The sequence below is a fragment of the Anser anser genome (assembly GCF_964211835.1).
Source record: "Anser anser genome assembly, chromosome: 1".
NCBI lineage: Eukaryota > Metazoa > Chordata > Aves > Anseriformes > Anatidae > Anser > Anser anser.
This window is the reverse complement of record NC_139720.1, coordinates 66,652,214-66,672,722: the sequence shown is the minus strand read 5'-3', so window position 1 is coordinate 66,672,722 and position 20,509 is coordinate 66,652,214. Positions and strand designations below refer to the sequence as shown.

At 49.9% G+C, this 20,509-nt stretch overlaps 1 protein-coding gene and 1 long non-coding RNA gene across 4 annotated transcripts; one reads left to right on the top strand and one right to left on the bottom strand.

Moving 5' to 3' along the window:
- Positions 1–1,169: 1,169 nt before the first annotated feature.
- On the bottom strand, positions 1,170–17,893 carry LOC310892961. 2 transcript variants are annotated; one of them, XR_014578596.1, is made up of 2 exons: positions 17,733–17,893; positions 1,170–3,566 (listed from the first exon to the last, which is right to left on the bottom strand). It is a non-coding gene; the product is annotated as an uncharacterized lncRNA (long non-coding RNA). The 2 variants fall into 2 exon arrangements; XR_014578597.1 differs by lacking the exon at positions 17,733–17,893 and adding an exon at positions 7,246–8,136.
- HDHD5 (haloacid dehalogenase like hydrolase domain containing 5) lies at positions 5,954–14,751 on the top strand. 2 transcript variants are annotated; one of them, XM_083821299.1, is made up of 8 exons: positions 5,954–6,083; positions 6,243–6,443; positions 6,538–6,650; positions 8,143–8,272; positions 8,723–8,756; positions 9,154–9,328; positions 9,633–9,821; positions 10,394–14,751. In XM_083821299.1, exons 1-8 carry the CDS (start codon positions 5,988–5,990, stop codon positions 10,737–10,739), a joined length of 1,284 nt encoding a protein of 427 aa, XP_083677425.1. In that variant the 5' UTR covers positions 5,954–5,987; the 3' UTR covers positions 10,740–14,751. The 2 variants fall into 2 exon arrangements, with proteins under 2 accessions (XP_083677425.1, XP_083677426.1); XM_083821300.1 differs by having other exon boundaries at positions 5,960–6,083; positions 8,143–8,236.
- Positions 17,894–20,509: the final 2,616 nt, after the last annotated feature.

Genomic DNA, 20,509 nt, shown 5'->3' with positions numbered 1-20,509 from the left:
GTTCCCTCCCCACCCCCCCAATATTTCAGCTCTGCTGTATGTGATGGGGAGAAGATCTTGTATTTACCATGTGTTGCTTCTCCCATAGTCAAGCCTTTATGCTGCCAAGGTGAAGCTAATCGTTAGAGTTGGTGTGGGAGGAGCTGAGTTCCCTAGCACAGGTTGATCCGTGCCTCTTCCTTTTCTTCCACATTAGAAAGGTTTCAGATGATCCTGCATATGGTGTCTTGATGGCTTGAAGCACTGGAGGCCTATTGTTTACCTGTAGTTCTCCCTCCTCATTACCTACAAGTGTTAGCAGCAAGGATAGCTCCTCTATTTGCCAAACACTTGTTGGGACCAGTATCACCTTCCTAGAAAGTGCCTGTTGTGCATTAGGTCATTTGCCTACTTGGCATCAGCAGCTGTGACATGACATGGCCCAATATCTGGAACCCCCAGTGGGTGATGTTTGGGATTACAGCACAGAAGTCACTGTGGGTTTCAGACTGTACAGGTCTGAAGACATCTGCAGAAGAGTCATAGAATGGGTTGGGTTGGAAGGGACTGTTAAGGATCATCTAGTTCCAACCCCTTGTCATAGGTCGGGGCACCTCCCACCAGGTTGGCTAAGGCCCCATCCAACCTGGCCTTGAACACCTCCAGGGATGGGGCAGCCACAGCTTCTCTGGGCAATTTGTGCCAGTGCCTCACCACCCTCTGAGTGAAGCATTTCTTCCTTATACCTCATCTAACTCTACCCTCTTTTAGGTTAAAGCCATTCCCCCTGTCCTATCACTACACTCCCTGACCAGGAGTCCCTCCCCAGCTTTCCTGCAGGCCCCTTTAGGCACTGGAAGGCCGCTGTAAGGTCTCCCCGGAGCCTTCCCTTCTCCAGGCTGAGCAACCCCAGCTCCCTCAGCCTGTCTCCATAGGAGGGGTGCTCCAGCCCTCTGATCAGCCCCGTGGCCTCCTCTGGGCCCACTCCCACAGGTCCATGTCCTTCTGGTGCTGGGGGCCCCAGAGCTGAACGCAGGGCTCCAGGTGGGGCCTCGCAGAGCAGAGCAGAGGGGCAGAATCCCCTCCCTTGCACTGCTGCCCACGCTGCTTTGATGCAGCCCAGGGTACGGTCGGCTTTCTGGGCTGCAAGCATACATTGACAGCTCCTGGTGAGCTTTTCATACACCAGGACCCCTAGGTCATTCTCCTTAGGGCTGCTCTCAATCCATTCTCTGCCCAGCCTGTATTTGTGCTTGGGATTGCCCTGGCCCAGATACAGGACCTTGCACTTGGCCTGGTTGAACTTCAATAAGTTCACACAGGCACACCTCTCAAGCCTGTCCAGGTCCCTCCGGATGAAGCCCTTAGAAGGGTGAAACCTGACCCTACAGGCCTACGTTCAGATTTGTGACCCCCCTTCTGCTAGAGGTATACGAGGGCTGGCCAGACGGAAGAAACTTTCCCATCCTGATCAATTATGTTTAAATACGAACCTAAAGTGAATGGAGGTCTCTGACTCCACTGGTATAGCCTTCCTCACTTCTCTTCTTGAACAGGGCATTGCCTTATGTGGGGCTTCCCTGGAGTCCTCTTGGAAGATGTGCTGTAACCACTTTTAGGGCCGTAGAGAGTCAGACAGGAGGAAAGGCTGGCCTGTTTTACAGCTAGGGATCAACTCTTCTTAGGGCTGTGACTCATTTCAGAGGAAGGTGATAACAGCAAAACCCAGACTGCATCCTCACCTCTTCAACTCTAGGTGTGCAAAAAAGGAGGGACTGCTGCAGTTAAGAAAGATGAATCCATTCAGATAACCTCAAAGCTTAGGGCAAACTTGGCTATGGGACTTGGCTGAGACTCAGCTTTTAGAACTTGCAGTAACATTTTAAGGATTTTGCGGCCAGTGCATTTCCTTACTCTCAGTACCTTAGTTCCTTAGTTCCCTGATCACATTTATTGTGCAAATACTTTATATATAATGCTCTCTTCCCCATTTCCTTCAGAACATAAGACTTATTTAAATCTTTAAGCCTGTTTCCATTATTGGGTTCCATTATTCTCCTCTTTTTTTTTTTTTTTTGGGTGGCAAAAGTGCTGGGGATACCAGTACTTCATGTTAAGTTTTTATTCTGGAATGTGCAGTGGAGGGGGGGGATGTTCCATGTCATCCAGTGGAAAATGATTACGAGGGAGCCTGCAGCATGGTGCAAAGGGCAGTTTGACCCACAGGGCTAACACACTGTGGAGCTAAGCCTCGGCCACTTGGCAGAGATGTGACACAGCCCTCCCAGAAACCTTTCCCCACTCCACACGGTAGCTGCCCTCAGCTCTGGGCCACGGTTTCATACAGCGATCACCAGATGGATGTGATCTGCCTGTGCCACCTCTCCTCCTATTATGGCTTTGTACCATCTCTGTGGTAGCCACAGCATGAATGGCTAAAAGGAATTACTGCGGGTCATTTTACTTGCTTTTAGCATGATTTTAGCAGAGGAAAACAAGGAGAAGAGTAAATACTGTGTGACCATCCCATTCTTTTCAAAGCTGACAAGTGCCTGCTAACTATATGGTACAGTCTGGGGCTCTGTTCCTCACGTCCTAGTGGTGGGCATGGGAAGAAAGGGCCAGCCAGAGAACCTGAAAACACTGAGATGAGGGAGGCATTGGGCTGAACAGGTCTAGAGGCAGCCACGAGGGTGGTGGGAGGCTGCACTGAACAGAGCAAGAGCTAATGGGGCAGACAGAGCCCCCCTTCCGTGTCCATCTGGGCTCAGGAGCAAGGAAGGAGAGCAGAAAATCCCCAGAAGTTTCTGTACTGTTTACTTCAAGTGGTCAGAGGAACATACCAAGCCTTATGCCTGCTCCCTCCCCCACCAGTCACTCCCTGTGGCCTCTTCAGGTTTGATTTGTGTAAAGGGGAGGTGGACAGAGCTTTGTTAGCAGCACACCCTGTCACAAATCCATCGCTGTTTTGTTCCACAGCAGCTTAGACCACCTTTGGGGCACTCCAGTAAATGAAATGTTTACCTCCTGCTCATTCGCTGGCAGGAAACGGCTGATCCAGCACTAGAGGTTGCCGTCAAAAATCACGCCAACAAAAACAGAGAAGTAAAATAGTTGGTTGAAAATAGAGGTAGACCCAAGAGAGCTGCTGGGGCTATATGTCACGTGAGCCTCCATCACCGCAGTGGGACCACGCAGAGGCCAGGTGCAAAGCCCTCTATCTGGCCATAAAACACCAGGCTGGAGAAGCTCCTGCTGCTATGCCTGCTTTAGGTTCTTCTCCTACAAGTCTCTGAATTAGTCTTCTTACAGGTAGCAGACGGACGTTTCCTTGGCCAGAAACTCGTAGCTTTAATCGGCTAAGTACTTAATTCCTTTCTTTACGGGCTTGCAGCAGTTGCAATCACGGCAAGTGGATCAAGCATTTTCTGTCTGCTGAGGAAGAGGCAGGTGAAGGGTCTGGCTCGCAATTCTTCTGGCTTGTCATTTTTATCAGGCTGTGTCCTCCCCCTTGGTCATTACAGGATAAGAAAGGCATTTTACTGTATTTTCTCAACCTTTAGGTTGTCCATCATTCCACTAGCAGGCTGTAGCAGGGAAAGAAAAGAGATAAACTGGGGGGAGGGTTGGCTCAGGCCACCAGAGTCTCTGCAGTAAGAAAAGAGACTGAAGGTAGGGCTGCTTTCGAGGGGGATGTTAGAAGGTCAAGAAGGGGGGTGGGTGGGAGGGGGGGGTGATGACAAGGCTAAGAGTCCAGGGAAAACAGAGCTGCAAAGTTTACACAGGAACCCACAGGAGAAGGCTGCGGGCAACTGGCTGTTTTGCTTGTCTTTAAAGCCAGCTCTGAAAGGGGGTGGGGGAAACGCTGAGGTCGGGGTAGAGAGAGGAAAAGAGAGTCTCCCATGGACTGGTGTGAGAAGGGCAGACAGGCCGTCCCTGGGGCACTGGGGGTGTTAGGGGATGCAGCTGTTTCCAGATGTGATGTAGAAGAAATCAAAAGGCGCACGTATAACACACAAAACCTAGTAGCGTTGCCGATGAAATTTTCCTTTCTTGAAGGAAAATGACATGGCTGGGTGTTTAGCACAGGGACGAGTGGGCTAAAGGCTGCCTGCTGGTGCTGGCAGTGCTGGGCTCAGCAGCCAAGGCAGGCGCTGCGGGGTGCGGTGCTTGGCCGCCCTCAGCTCCTGCCGCGTGTGCCAGGCTCAGCCTGTGCCTGACCGCTGGCAAACTCCCTACGCGGTGGTTTAAAAATAAACACTTGAGCCTGTTGGACGGCCTTCCTCGTAAAAATAAATACGGCATCTCTGCCAGCCCCCTGGGAGCTGGGGCACACGCGCTCTTTGGGGGCACCTCTTCACCCACCAGGTCTCCGCTGCATAAGTCACCCCATGCAGGGAGCTCAGAGGCCGGGTGGGTGCAAAATCCCCCCGCTGACCCCAGCCCCAGTGCTCCAGGAGGGCTGGCAGCCCCAGCGGCATTTTCTGCTGATTCACAGGAAGAAAACAGAGCCCACAAACCAAACAGCAGCAGCAGGGGCAGCAGCTCACCCCCAGCCAGGGTGTGGGAAACCAACTCTCCCATGCACCGGATCTCCAAAAGTTCACTCCGGTTCCCCGCTATCCTCCCCCACCCCTTTTTTCCCTTTAAAGCAGAACAAGCCCTCCCTCCAGCAGGGCCCCCCTGCTCCCCCCGTGCCGAGAGCCCTCTGCCAGCCGGACAGCAGCGGGCCCGTGGAGCAGCGGGGACCCCTGCCGGCCTCTGCGGGCGATGGGGGCATTTACACGCAGTTGTGCTCCTGCAAGCGGCTTTAAAACCCGGTGCTGCAGGGCCTGCTGAGAGGCTGCTGGAGCAGAGTACTTTCCGTAATGTCTCCGGGGCCGGCATAAGTTTTGCCAGGGCAAGGAGGAGCTGCAAACGCTTGTAGGAAACTAAAGCGATGCTGGCAGGTTGTGGAAACGATGTGAAATAAACAGTAGGCAATTCAGTTAAGGCAAAGGCACTTAAGGAGGTATAACCATCCGTACAAATGCATAACCCTGTGTTTCCAGTGCTTTAACAGTGCTGCAGAAAGGGATCTGGGTGCTAAAGTGGGTCAAAAACTAATTAACAGTGATATTCGTGGTGATGGAAATGAACACAATTCCAGTCTTTGTATAATTGATGCTTAAAGTTGTATGTGTTAAACCTGCCGCACTGCAAGAGTCGGGAAATCTTACACCTATCCAGAAAGCAAGCAATCATTGTTTCATCTCCACGGGCACGGAGTGAACCTTTTGCTTTTCTCAGGTTTGAAAAGGCCTCAGCAGAATTCAGCGCTGAGATTTCTGTTGCACGCTGGAAGAAAGAGGGAGCCACTGGGACACATCATCGGAGAGCAAGGAAAATGATCAGGGCTTTAGAAGATTTTATGATCTGTAGGCAAAAGACCATAAGACTTGGGTTTCTATAGAAAAGACTGAGCAAAGGCAGGGCAGCAGTTCTCATAGGTGTAAAAAATGGTCACGGAGCTCCTTCTTTGCATGTGCACCGCAGGCAGGGTAAGTGGCAGCAACCTCCGACTGAACTCAGGTGGAATGAAACCTTTGTAACCCTCAGGACCAGACCACACAGCGCTGGAATAGGCTCAGTAACAAAACCGAGAGCCTCCCATCGCTGGAGCGTTCGGGAAGGGGTTAGACAAACCACCGTGAGGCTTGGCATAATTGATGTGGAGGCGCCTAAGCCTCTAGCTGTCCTCCTGCCCTTGTGACTCTGCCCACCTCTCCCACAGCTGGCGCAGGCTGCCCCTCCGGCTCCCCCGCGCCCCGCCGTACCGCACCCAACCCCGGCCCCCTCCCGCACTGCGGGGCCGTGTCCGCCGCCGCCCCGCCCCGCCGGCCCCGCGCCCGCCGGGAGCTGTAGTCCGGGAACTACGAGCCCCGGCGTGCCCCGCCGCCGTGCCGAGCCGAGCCGAGCCGAGCCGTGCCGTGCCGGAGGCAGGCGGGCGGGCGGTCGGGCGGGGCGGCATGGCGCTGCGCGGCTGCCTGCGGGCCGGGCGCGGGGCGCTGCGCGGTGCGGGGCCACCGGGGCCGCCCGGCCGGGGGTGCAGCGCCGGGGGCCGGGTGAGAGGCGGCGGAGGAGGCGGCGGGGGCCGGGCTGTCCGGCCGCGTCCTTCCCGGGGCCCGCGGAGGGCTCGGGGCGGCCGCTGGGGCTTGGGTGGCGGCCGGGGTCGGCAAATGGCGGCTTGGCGGTGACCGCGCGCTCCTCCGCTCGCCTTGCAGCCGCCGGCCTTCGGCTTCCTCTTCGACATCGACGGCGTGCTGGTGCGGGGCAGCCAGGTGGTGCCCGCCGCCCGGGAGGCCTTCCGGAGGCTGGCGGGCGCCGGCGGGGGGCTGCGGGTGCCCGTCGTCTTCCTGACCAACGCCGGCAACTGCCTGCGGGCGGCCAAGGCCCGAGAGCTGTCCGAGGCGCTGGGGCTGCAGGTGAGGGGTGCCCGGGAGGACCTCGGGGCTGGGGACGCCGGCCCCGTGTGCCCCCCGGCAGCCTCTCCTCGCCTCTCCTCTCCTCTCCCCGCAGGTGTCTCCGGAGCAGGTGATCCTGTCCCACAGCCCGCTGCGGCTCTTCAGCCAGTTCCACCAGAAGTGCATGCTGGTGGCCGGGCAGGGGCCCGTGGAGGAGAACGCCCACAAGTATCCTTTGCTGTGCTTGTCCTTCTTGCTGCTGCTTCCCCGCTACATGCTGCCATTCCAGCTCTGCCCCTACACATAACGTCAGCTTGGTCAGCTTGTGGAGGTGCAAGGAGACAGAAAGGCCTCGGCTCTTGTCTTATTGGGAGGCACCTGTGTGGAGAGGCTCACATGTAGGCACTTACTGTCGATCTCCATCTCAGTCCCTTCTTGTCTTTCCTTGGTCAGCGTTTCACTTCTCGTGCTGATTGCCTCTCCTGTGAGCTGCGTTACTCTTCTTGCTAGCAAGGTGTCATCAGGGGGCTCAGAGCCTTTGGGCCTCTCTCACTCTTGAGATAAAGTTATGCTCCTTCCAATTCTGGCAAAATGCATTATAGATCACTCCCAACACTTCCACAACTAAGGTTTTCCCCAGCAATTTAAAAGCAGTTGAATCAAATATCATTAGAGCCAGAGCATCGCGGTACAGACATGGTTTAAAAGACAATCTCACACGCATACTGCCTTCCCAAGGTAAGGGTCTGACGTAGCTCATACCTGCAAGGAGGTAAGAACTGCCTGCAACATCTACAGCATCTTGGCCCATGCATCTACTCACCATTTCAGCCCATCAGCTTCATCACTGAAGTGCTTTGGGCAGCTTCCCCTCATTTGCACAGCCCTGTTCCCTGGGCCTTTGAAGGCATATCACCTTCGATGCCAGGGTTAGCTCTGGAAGGAGAACCTCATCCTAACCTGCTCCTGCTTGCTTAGCTTCTCTGAAGGGGTGGATTTGGATCATGGCTCTGTCTCTCTAACTGAGGGCGTTAATGGCTTCTTTGAGTTAGCTTAACAGGTCCCACAGAGAACAAAATGAACTGGAACAGGGAACACACAGAACAGACCCTCCCCTTCTGTACACGTGTGCAGTCACACCTTGTGCTTAACCTCTGACTGCATTTGGTACAGAACTTTGGCTTTGCTGTGCTTCCCCAAGACAAGCAGGATGAGCTAATGGAAAGGTGTTCTGCAAGCGAATGCAACTTAGCCTTTCCTTGTGTCTTTTTACCAGCACGCACCGTTGTCTTTTCACCAGCTAAGCTGACGAGAGCGTCACTGATTCTGCTTCTAGCCAAGAAGCCTGACCTGCAGTGCCTCAGTACTAGAGCGCTGGCCTTAAAGGTCTCCTGAAGCACATCCATTCTGTCTTGGAGCCACCTCTGTGCTCTTCCTACTTGCAGGTGTACCTGATTACAAAGTAAATCACTCCAGTCTGTGCTTTTTTTTTTTTTTTTGGTAAACCTTAAGGCCACCTTTAGGTTGAAGCATAACCTACAGTTTGATTGAAAGCCTTGAAGTTATGCATTACCGGGTTTATGTAACTGCTCTGCTACTAGGACTAGCATTTCTTAATCCTATAGATGCCTTTGCTAGTAACTTAAAAAAAATAAATAACAAAACATAACCAAACAAACAAAAAACAGACCTCATGTGATTCCTTGATGAACTGAAATAGCCTGGGGTTCAAGCATGTGGTCACCATAGAGGCACTGAGGAAGGCATATCCCCTATTAGACATGGTGGATCAGAGCCGGAGGCCAAAGGAGTTGGTAATTTCTCGACACATCGGTGGAACAAGTGGTCTGGTGTGGTGTTTCTTAAAGGATACAACATGGGGTGGAGAAGCTGCAAAGTCGCAGAGCAGACTTTGGCTGCTTGTGACCTTTAGCGAGAGCCTGGGATTGGTGCTGTGCAGCCAGCATCTCTCTGCTGTTCCCTGTGTTGTCTCCTGCTGGAAGGGCAGTCTGTTTCCCCCTTGCGTACTAATGCCATGCCTATGTTTCACTACTATTCCTTGCAGTGACTGGTAAAATGGCTTGGTTGACACCTCCAGGTCTGAGAGACAGGAATGCAAGATCTGCGAAATCCAATCTGGGATGGGAATGTGGGGGAAATCTTTCTTGGGATTCAAGGTGGCCTTGTCCTGACCCTTTATGGGACTGCCTTGGCAGTTTCAGAGGAAGCATTTTTAGTTTTGTTTTGGAGACTGCATTAGACTTTGCATTACTAACCTACTCCTTTTTTTTTTTTGGCAGCCTCCTCCAACCACTGGCTTCCCCACTATAGAAGGTAAGCAGTGGCCTTTGTTTACATATGAACAGCAAGCAGAAATAACAGTAAGGCAAGCCAGCTGGGATGGGAGCTAATGACGTGCTGTCAGCTCGTCGGTATCTGCGGGCGGCTTATTCAGAGGGTACAGCCAGGTGGCAGCCAGGCAGCCCTCATGCAACGTGAAGCACAAGCCAGTAAGAGCAAAGCCAGCTTTTATGTGTACTGTGATCCAACATCTGGAAGCAGTGGTGAATGTGATCCAGTACCATGCAGACTAGCACTTTGGCATCAGCTGCGTTTTGCTGGTAGCTGTATGAGCCAGGGCATCCCAGCAGAAGGTTTGTAGTGGGTAGCTCTTGGTAGCAGGTCGTGTACATGGACACTGAGTTTCCAAGCATCTCTTGACATCTTCCAGGGGTGATTCTGTTTGGTGAGCCAGTGAGGTGGGAGACAAGCCTGCAACTTATTATTGACGTACTCTTGAGCAATGGGAGCCCTGGGGCAGAGCTGGAAGAAATACCATACCCCCACCTGCCTGTCCTTGCCTGCAACATGGATCTCCTGTGGATGGCTGAAGCCAAGATGCCCAGGTAAAAAGCACGTTTAAAAATTTTAGGGTGGTTCGTACAGCTCTCCTGCAGATGGCCTTTTTTGACACAGTATTTTTTTTAGTGTTAGTCTGACTGTGTGACATAATTAGCAGCAGAAACACAAAAATTGAATGAGAAACTAAGACAAACTTTAAAGAAGCAAGCCTGTGTAGGAGTCTGTGGGCAGATGCCACGTCCAAACTGTGCAGTATCCTGGTTACAGCAGATGGATTATCCTTGTCTCTGAGGAGTGTTTGCCATGCACGTGGTGTGACTGGGGACACTGATGACCTTTCTGGAGCAGGTTCGGCCATGGCACTTTCCTTCTCTGCTTGGAGAACATCTACAAGAAGGTGACAGGCCGGGAGCTGAAGTACGAGGCCCTGATTGGCAAACCCAGCACAGTCACCTACCGCTATGCCGAATACCTGATAAACGAGCAAGCCAAAAAGCAGGGCTGGAACTCTCCCATCCGACGCCTCTATGCAATTGGGTAAGAGACTGATTTACTTTCTGGTTTGCTTAGGGAGTTGCGTACTGATTTACGTGGTTTTATTTAATGGAGATATCTAAAACAAATACTGAAATCCCCATGGTTAAGTGTGCAGCCTCACATCTTAGAACAGGGGATGTTATCTTTTTGCACCCTACACTTCTTGTTTGAAGGGCACTGTCAGCCTAGCAAAGCTGTTACTGGGGGTGCAGTGTGCACGTAGCATGACTCGTTTAAAGAACAAGGTAAAAGACCCAAATGCAGTACTGTTAGCCCAGTTAGGCCAAACACTTGGGATTGTAGGGAATACGTGACTGTAATGGCTAAAATTGCTTTGGACATGACCTTTTCCCTTTGAAAGAAGATACTTATGAAGCACGTGGCCTTTACCACAGCCGAATGGGACACACCAGTAAGTGGACTGCCCACCCAGTCCAGGTGGCTCTCCTGATGTTAGCAAATATCTCGTACCCCTTCCTCCCTCAGTGCTGCCTTACTCCCAGTCTGCCAGAGCCAGAAATCGTTGTGTGGGTTGGTTTCTCATGTCTGTTTCATGCTGTGACCTTACCCAGGGACAACCCTATGTCTGATGTCTATGGGGCAAACCTCTACAACAACTACCTCAAGTCAGCTCAACGGAACCAGGTCCAGGCTGGGGTGAAGAGGAGCCCACAGGCAGCCAGTCCCCAAACCGAGGACCGCCTTGCAGTGGAGAGCTGCAAGTCAATTCTGGTCTGCACTGGGGTCTACCGCCACAATGCAGAAGTTCCCAGTAAGCCAGAGGAGCGCAACACAGAGACTGTGTTCCACGGCCATCGGGACTTCGGCTTCGACCCCAGCCTGGTGGAGGCATCATACATTGTGCAGGATGTGAATGAAGCTGTGCAGCTTGCTTTCAAGAAGGAGAACTGGAGCTAGGGTTGAGACAGGTGTGCCTAAAGATCTACTGTCAGGAATTATATATAGCGGAGAGGGGAGGAATGGGGAGAGACCTGGGGCGCTCTTTTAACCTAGCCAACATGAAGGAGAACTCTCCATTTCAGCACTAAAAGCCCCTCACTTTTATTGATACTCTTCTGCAATCTTGCCAGCAGGCTTTTAACTGTGAACTTAAATTGCTGTAATCACAAATTGAGCCATAACGGAAACAGGATATAAGGAGGACTCTTGCCCCAGCAATCCCAGTTTTGTTCAGCTATGAGAGTTCTTTCTTTTCCCCCACTTTGTCTGTGAGGCTCAGGCAAGCCCACCCTCTTCCTTGCAATCTATTTGGGGATGAAGCTCTTCCCTGTGCAGGGTGCCACCGTCAGTCAATGTGCCATTCATACCATGTGCCATTTGTCCAGCCAGAAGTTGTGTTGTGGTGGCACTCTGCCAAGGGAAGGCTTTAAGTCTTAGCATTCTCTCTATAAAGAATAAGTGCCTGTGGACTTTAACAAATTCTTCTTGCTTGGGGATTTGCCGCTGTATCACTGTCGGTCTGACACAAAGTCCCATTTTGCAGTCCTCCAGCAGCTACGGAGGGGCTGGGCCCCTTGAAGCAGCAGTAGCCAGAGCAGCTTGCTGCAGGGCCATGTGGGAAGTCATGTTATTCCCACCCCCTCTTTGGCATTTGTGAACACTTCTGCTGTGTTGCATCCTGCCTAGGGAGCCATTAGCCTGTTCTCAAGAGCAGAGGAAACCACTGCAGAGTCTGAGTTTCCAGAGGTGTCCTTGCCTAGTACTCAGTGTTGAAGAAAGAGGGTGTTGTGGCGCCCACCCTGACCCCAGCTGGTGCAAGGGACATCCCCCTGCTCCAGCTGACAGCTTCCAAAGAGGGGCCCCTGAGAGCAAGGGCCAACCAGCACAAGTCACAGCCCAGCCTTGTTCCTTCTCTGCATGCAAGGATTGAGGTAGGAGATCATCAAGTCAGGGCAGTACCTGAACTCAAAATCCCCGTTCTTCATCTCTGATAGTATGAATTTATCTGTCCTTCACTTTCTTTTTTCCTTTCTTCCCTCATGTGGTTTGCAAGTCTGGAATACCCCATGTGGTCTGATCCCTGTTCCCTCCTCTTCCTGTAGCGTGCAGGTAGAGTCCCCCTAACGTGAACTGGGACTTCCCTGCTGAAGAACATTTCTATATCCCTAATGGCATGCCCCTTCTACTGCCTCTGTTTTCCTAGCTCAGGCTATCCAGAGGAAGATCAGGCCCTGTGTTTCTTTAGACAATGCAAAGAAGTTAAGCAAGTATTGCTTGGGAAATCCATGTGAAAAATTGGATTAGGAAGGAGTATCTTAATTCCAGAGGAGCATCATGATTTTAGAAACATGTCAGTTTGCATATGCAGTAGAAAGCCTTTGGAGCCAGCACACATGAGTCAGTGTTCCTAGTTATATCCAGCTCACACCACACACAGATCAGAAATAGGCCTTCTCTGCCCTCACTTCCCTTCTTCCTTCTTAGCCAGGCAGCTCCAAGCACATGGTACAAGCAAAATGTTCTGTGCAGAAGAACTGTATAGATCTTAAAATCTCAGCATCCATCTGCTTCAGCAGCTTTCTATCCTCTTGATACTGATGTGTCTTCCTAGGAAGGTCACACTGCAGAGCAGGCTCTTTTCTTAAGTTATGGCAGGCTCTGTGTCTGAAGGGGACTGGGTGCACTCAGCAACCCAGGCAGAGAGGCCCTTTTACATGGCTTATTTCTCCAGGCTTTATTTTCTGAATAGGAGCAGAAAAATACCTCTTGGGGTGAATTTACCTCTTGTGAAATCATAACAGAAAAGAGCCTCTTCACTAGCTGGGATTCTTCTCCTTTGTCTTATCAGGACAAGAATCATTTGGCTGCTTCTAAGAGCAGCTGTAATGTGTGAAACACAAATTTAGATTTGAATCCTTTGCCTTTCATTGGAGAGGAAAAAATAACTTCTTCATCTTGCACAAAACAAAGGCTTGTCTACAGTTTCCAGAAGTATAAATACAGGGAAGGACTTGGCATATAACTTAGGGACATCTTTTAGATTTCAGAGCATCTCCAGAGTCACAAATGTGCTGTGGACCCACTGTGCAATACTGGAGGCCCAAGTCCCATTTATTCATAAACTAACTGTTGCGTCCCTCAGCTGCACTTTTCACAGATGATATCCACTGCAGGAAGAAGAATGCTCCTTTTCCTTGCAATATTTGCAAATTTGGGTGATAACTTTCATAGGATCAGTTGGGAACCGTCTTCTAGGCCATAATTAAGTAGACCTCAGAGAACTGGTTGCTGGTGATAGCTCCTGGCCATGCCCTCCAATTGTTAGGTACTTCTCTGCAGAAATACTGATGTCTGTCCATCTGTGTGCGCAGTGGCCTTTGGTAGAGCTCTCTTACTATTCATTAAGACCAGGTGCTGCTGAACCAACGTTCCCTGAGGGGTGTAGTGCTACCGAAATTGCTGTCCCAAATGGAATCTGGTACCCTGGTGGCTGCTGATGCCAGTGATAGCTTGTGGAAGGAACACAGAGGGATTTTGAGAAATCACAGGCAGTTTGTAGTCTCCTTTCAACATGCGTGGCACTTAGCCAGAAGTGGGGTAGGTATCAGGAGGAAGGAGGTAGGGCCCTGTGCAACAAGGGAACAGGTTTGCCTTTGCACAGAGAGTGAGAAGGCTCCTCCATCTTTAGAACAGTAGCAATGGAGATCTGACTGATGTGAATCTGCTTTGGGTTAGCTCCAGATTTTTTTTAAACTATGTTAGTGTTGAAGCAGTGCTCTGGGAGTCTTTAAAACGTGTAGGAGGAAATTCACTGATAGGGAATTCAAGCAATACTTCACTTGCAAGTTGAAATTGGGTGGAGGGGAAGAGAAGAATTCTAGAAAAATCTTGTAGCCTTTCTCCAATTCTTACCAAGCAAGGTTGTATCAAAGGCTCTGCTTGTTGGTCTGTGCACTAATTAGATAGGCTACCCTTGGTCTGAGCAAGAGACCCTTCTTCCCCTGCTCAGCCCCTTGAAACTGCACTTTGTCAAAGTCATTTCCCAGGAATTGTATAGGCACAGTGGATGGAGTAGGAAATCTGGGTTCTCCTGCTGCTGTCTGATACCGACTTGGTTACTTTTATTGAGGAAAGTGCTTGCCAGATCTCTGTTCCATCAGTGTTGGGGTGGTGCGCTGTGCAGGCTCCTAGCTTATCTGCAGTTCATCTACAGGACATGCTAGTGCTAGAATTCAGTGAAATCCTTTTTCCTTGGAAATGCAGTTTCCTGGAATTAGCTTCAAGTTTGGCTGGAACATATCCTTTCGTTTTTCTCATGTATTGCACAGATGTGGCATTTCAGATGCTGTTATTTCTCTGGTTCGGAGTAAGCATACTTCTGTGCAGATTTTTGGACCAAGAAGGAGAGCGGACTTCACTTGTTCTCCTGATTCCTTAATATTTATATGGTGCACTACCCTATGCAATGAACATGGTGAAGTCCTGATCCTAAGAACTCCATCTTCCACAGATGGATCGCTTTTAGTCAAGCTTAAAGGGGATATGTGGTAAGATGAGACAACTGAGAATAGCAGGGAGGAACTGAAGGAGGCACAGACTTCATTTTGGATCTGAAGCAGAGAGCTTTTACATCATGTAATAACATGGTGGACAAAGAAGACAATTCCTTTATTCGACAGGGCACATGCAACTATTGGCCTGGCATTCAGGGAATCACATAACACTACTGTACCCTTCCTTCTAATCTTAATCCTGGTGTGTCTTTCTGCCCTTCCCTCCCCCTACTCCCCATAAATGGATAATGTTTCAGATTATGTCATGTGCACTGTAGCAGGGTGATTATGTATGGTACAGAGAAATCACAAGCTGTGATTGTTTTACCTTTCAAATTAAGTTTAACCCAGTTCCAGAGCTGCTTCTTTTAACTAGCACATATAAAAATAATAAAAGAGGTTTTCTTTGAAATAAATTTTAGCATGTGGTGTGTGCATTTCATGAGTGTTGTCCTGGCTTCTTTCATGCCTTTGCCCTAGAAGATTATCAGCACCAAACTGTCTTTTGTTCCGTTCATCAAGGCAATATCAGATTGTCTTGAGGGAACCATCCTGAAAGATACCCCTCCAGCAATGCTTTTGATAGGACTGATCTGTAATTCCCTGTAAACTGTACGTCTGCCTTACTCAGATGAGATGAGCGTGACTTTGACCATTCCTACTCTGTAGGGGGGAGGGGGGAAAGGACATGTCACATCGTGTGGTGGCCTGATTGACTCTCCGCAGTCAATTTTGGTATGCCACCTGTATGAGGTGCTTTCACACTAGGCACTTAGTTGTGACCTGACCTAACCAGTTGTTTGTAATGATAACTTCTACTGGGTGGGGAGGCAACAAGCTAGATACCACCAACTTTGTCTGCTATTGCAGATGAAGAAAAAGCCTGAGGGCATATTAAAGCCATCCTTGCCATTAGAAGCTTCCTTGGCACTGTGTTAAACCCTTTGTGATCACCTAAGAAACCCACCCTGTTTGACAAGAGCTCTGCTCTGGTACCTTTTGAAGAAAGTGAGTGAAGTTGAGACAGATACTAACTGAGAGAAAGTCACGTTAGAGCCTAAAGGTTCCACTGACTTCAGCAGTTGGAAAACAAAAGATCCTACTAGGTGAAAACCATCAGCTTTAATGGTCTAGAAACTGCAGATGTGCAATAGTTCACTTGTGAGCTTTTCCACCAGAAGGTTTTTTTTATCTGCAAAGCTCACTGCTCACAGGAGGCACATTAGACCACAAAACATGCACACACGACTCACAGCCCTGAGAACTTGATGTTGAAAGGAACAATCGGTTCCTTGCAGTAAAAGCAGTTGTGGAGGGACAGGACAAGGATTCCCATTCTCAGCAGGGAAGGAATAGAGTTGTAGTCCACATCCTGGAGAAACGACCTATGGCTTGGACTTCAAATAAATAAATAATAATAAAAAACATGGACCAATCCCCTCATTTTATCCAGTACTCTAGTAGTTGGAGCATTCACCAAATGTAGGGCAGACCAAGGTTTAGAGATCGAAATCCAAACCTCTCAAATGCATGCTATTAATCACTGTACTGTTGTTAAAACACAGGAGCAGATCAGAGCAAAGGTGTCCCTTCTTGAAGGAGGCAGCTTAGCTGCCAGCTAGGGTCCCACAGACATCCTTAACCAACATAAAGAGCACAGTTAAACATTGGCCTTAGGAAACACTGAAGAAGGAACAACTCAAACATGAAAGACTGAGTGCACTGTTCAAGTTGGAGTTGCCTCCCAGGTGGATGCTGTGGGAAACACCTACTAGAGAAAGCCCTGAGAAATGCTTAGTCTGTAGATTTTGGTGGGCTGTGAACACAGGCTAAGCAACTACCTCCTCATAGTCCTTGGCCTTTCAGGGGCATGCCCACACCCTTTGTCCACTGAATCTAACTTCATTTATAAAAATGCAAGTCCACATGGACAAATTATGCAGCCACACAAACAACATAAAGATGTTTATGGATCCAGTCTGCAACACTTTAAAACCCCACACCAGCAAGACAGCTACACACCCTCTCAGAACCAAGCTGCCTCCATCAAGTAATGCCTTTTTCAGTGATTTACTGTAATAAACCAGTTCAACTACTAAGATCTTTCACTTTCTCCTCAAGGCCAGTTCACACTGTATGCTAAGACCTATTAAGCACAAAATACTGAGAACAACCCTCAAATTCTCTTCACACCCCTAACCCACTACAATAAGCATGAAAAAAAAAGGTCTCCACATTTTATACTGGTATCAAAAGCTCTTTGAACTGAAATGTAATTATCAGTAACAGATGGTTACACCTTTATCCGTTTTTGAAGAGTATCTGTGTTCCTCAAATCATAATTCTGGATCAGCAGTTTAGTTAAAAAGACTCAGCGTTTGGAGGTGGAGAAGCTGAGGAATCTTTGAATTTTGGTGCTGGCCAGGTGAAACTGCTCTACACTCGCTGTAACTTCAACCCTGAACATCTGAATAGACTAAGTCAGTGCAGTACAAAGCCTGTGTTGGAGAATCCCAGAACCTTCCTATCCCACACAAAGGGCGTTTTAACCACGGTTACAGCAGATTATGCTCAAACTCACTGAAATCAGCTTTGCCTCTTTCCCTCCCTCCCACTGCTGCCAGTTTCTGACAGCTTACTGCAGGGTATAATTAGGGTTTTACCTTCTAGTCTTTCTTTCAGGCATATTTGTCCCCCCACTCCTTTTTTTTTTTTTTTCCCTACCAAGCAATTGAATCATTATTTTGTTTACTCTTGAGTTCTGCCCTCAAGAAGTTTTTGTCTTTCCCCCAGCAGGGGTATTTTTGAGGGCACACTACTTGTTTCTGCTAGTAGTATAAACTAGAACCAGGAGCATTTTAGATACTCACTACAACTATTTCACAAAACTCTGTTGTCTGCTGCTTGCCTTTAAATGTATACATACACACACAGACACCCTCTATGTATTTACATAAATGTAAAAAGAAGCCAGAAACATAGCTTTGGAGCTGCTGAAGAGTAGAAGCTATTTATAGTTTAGCTTTTTAATGTTTTAACAGTAATGGTTAAGCGCTAACACTTCCAAGGGCTGCACATTGCATTAAGTAACTGGATCAAACGGGAAGCATCAGCTTGTCATATCTCAACCTACAGTGTGCTACAAAAAGCTCTTCAGTGCTTTCTCAAGTAGAAGACATTTCTCTCTTCGCTCCCATTTTAAGGTACAGGCACAATTTCTGGTTCTTTCCACACAAATAAGCTCTTTTTTTGTTATTGTTGCTTTTAATTCTCTTTGTTTGGGTTTTGTTTGCCCTGCTGAAGCCATACTCAGCCCAAGGAAGCCCTTGAACTCCCACCCTCCTTGCCAGCACCCCCCATCCCTGCTCACTGCAGGGCCCCCTTCCCACTTGCCTACCTTCAATGCTGGGGCCTTATCCAGTCCAGCAGGGATCCCTCAGTCTCCCAAGATCTGTTTCCAAAGGCACCCCTTGCCCTGCTCTCACAGCCCCAGGCCCAGCAGGCCCAAGCTCACAGGGAGGACACGGTGCAGGTCCCTCCACCATGCAGGTGCTCAGCCAGGTGGGCCCACTTAGCACCCCGCTGCCCCACTCCCTGCCCCACTCAGGGATGCTCAATTTTCATTCCATGTCCTGTCACAGAGGTTGAAAATCTTTCTTGCGGTGGAATAGGAATTGTGTTAGAAGCAACACTGATACACTAATCTTCAGGACTGACCAGTCCCTGTCACATTAATCATGCCAGTGACTCAAATGTTGGCTTACCCTGAGAAGGACCAGGTGAATGTACCCACCTTAGATAAGGCCCAGGATTCAGTACGTAAGAACTTGACTTCACCCTCTGCCTTTGATCACACAACCTTACGCTGCCACTGAACCTAGGGTGTAAACCAAAATGATGAGGCACAGCTGGCGACATTGCCAAGCCCCCATGGCCTCGCTGAGGCCGAGCCAAATCGAACTGTGAGCCATGGCCGCAGCGAGGGAGCTCCAGGTACAGCTCACAGAAGAGCAGCACTGGTCCCTACCTGAGCCAGGAACAGCAGTGCAGACAGCAAACCTCCCCTTTGCCCATGGTCTCAGGACTCATGCTCTGTATATAGCAGGATAGCCACAGAGCCCTAAGCAAGGTGTTTGCACACTTGTACAAAAATTGCAGTCAGAGAAATCATTTGGACATCATTTTCTTCTTTGGCAGGCAAGTCTCACAAAGAGAGAAAGCCTTGCAGGTGAAACAGTCAGTGCCTGGTGTTGCAGTGCCTGGAGCCCAGACATGATGCTTTCAGCTCCAAAGTCACACACCTTGAAGGGCCGGAGTGCAAACATGGTGGGAGCGTAACTGGCAAGGGAAGGAGAGGTGCCTCTCTGCTCGCTGTCTTCTTGCACATTGAAAGCCCTCAGAATAAGCTGCTCAGCTGAAAGCAGCACTGCATTATTTCTGCCACTCAAAAGCGAGCAGTTTTCCTGCTGGGGCCACCGGCTGCCTGGCCTAGATACATGTGGTGATGCCCAGAGCTGTCTGGGGCCTGCTCTGAGAGCCCTCAGGCTCAGAGGGCCACGTGGTTCATTGCCTGCTGGAAAACGAATGGTGACAGCCCTCTTTGGGCTCACTGTGAATGCCAGTGACACTTGTGACAGTTACAAGGCCAGGGGTGCCTCCTGCTGCACCCGGGCCCTCTGCGAGCAGCAGCAGGGTGTCGTGCCTGTCCTGCGCTGGGATCAGGCCCCACGTCCTCCATCCCGGCACCATCCTACATGCACAACGTCCTACTCACACACTCCAGGCTGGACTGCTACTTTGAACACTCCTATTTCACACGATATGCTACAGTTACTGACCTTAAAATGAGTATTTTTTATTTGCCCGTAGAAATGTGGAATTAGAGAGAAAGGGCTCGTAAATAGCACCCGTGTGCATGCACACTTGGTCTCATCTCACACTATGCACCGTGACAAGGTGAGTTAGAGGAATGCAATGGACACAAGTAGCACAGGTGCAACGATGAATCCTGGCAAGTGTACCTGAGCACTGAAAACACAGTGTGAGCACAGCAGAAAACAGGTGAAAACAGGTGACCCAGCCACGCAGGTAAGGGCACCAGAGGTGCGGCAGCATGGACTTTAAAGCAGGACAGCGAAGTGTGGGAGACCATGGGAACACCTGAGGGTTGCTGGCCCAGTTTAGAGATTGTACCACCTCTGTACTGTGCTGCCAAGGAACTAGACCAAAGCTGCATGGCCTCCAGTTATCTTAGCTGGTTTTCTTTTTTTGCTGTCTTGACCATGCTATTAGAAAACAAATTTATCTGTGCCCCTTTGCTCCAGTCTTCATTGAAAGTAATACTTCTGCCGTGATTCTTCTTCTTTCCCTTCTTTTTCTCTTGATTATTATCTGTGTAAAGAAATCTTCCTGTCAACCCACCCCAAATTCTCCCCTTCCCTTTCTCATTCTTTTTTCCAGCATCAATACTCCCGGAAGCCCCAACTGGTTTTAATTTGTCATCAAGAGCACCCACTGGTATTTACTAGGGCAGATCTCCTCAGGGAGCCTGCACCAGAGCATTTTAGATGGCTGTCACTTCTGTCCTGGCTGCTCTTTCCCAGTACTGAGCACTGGGGTCTTGCTCGGCCCCACACTTTGATTAGCATTCACCTGCAAAAGTCAAGCCACTTTGGCTTTTTATCAGAAATCATAGTTAATACGACGTTTGTGGGCACAGCTTATTCAGGAAGCTTCACAGGGCTGACAGGTGATGGCACGGGGAGGAGTGAGGGCTGATGATGCTGAGCACCAGGCCACGTTGGGACGAGGTGTGCCAAGCCATCAGTACTGGTGCTGTGGCAGACCCTAGCTTGTTTCAAGGACACTGCTAGTGGTTCAGTAAAGGCCCCGAGAGGTGCTTTCAGTAAAGTAGGAACTTGAGGGCTATTTACATCAATCTGAAGCAACTGCCCCATCAAGGCAAGCTGGGCAGAGCCCTCAGTACTTGGCTTGGCTGAACTCAAGAAATCCGTGCGGTAAAAGCCACTTACTTTGAAGCTCAATTACTCACGGCAGACTGAAAGCGAGCACCCAGCACCCAGCACCACGGACGAGGAGCCTCAGCTCCGTGCCCTGCTGCAGGCTGTGCATACCAGGCCTCGTCTTAGAGGCACGGAGGGAGGCCAGGGCCAC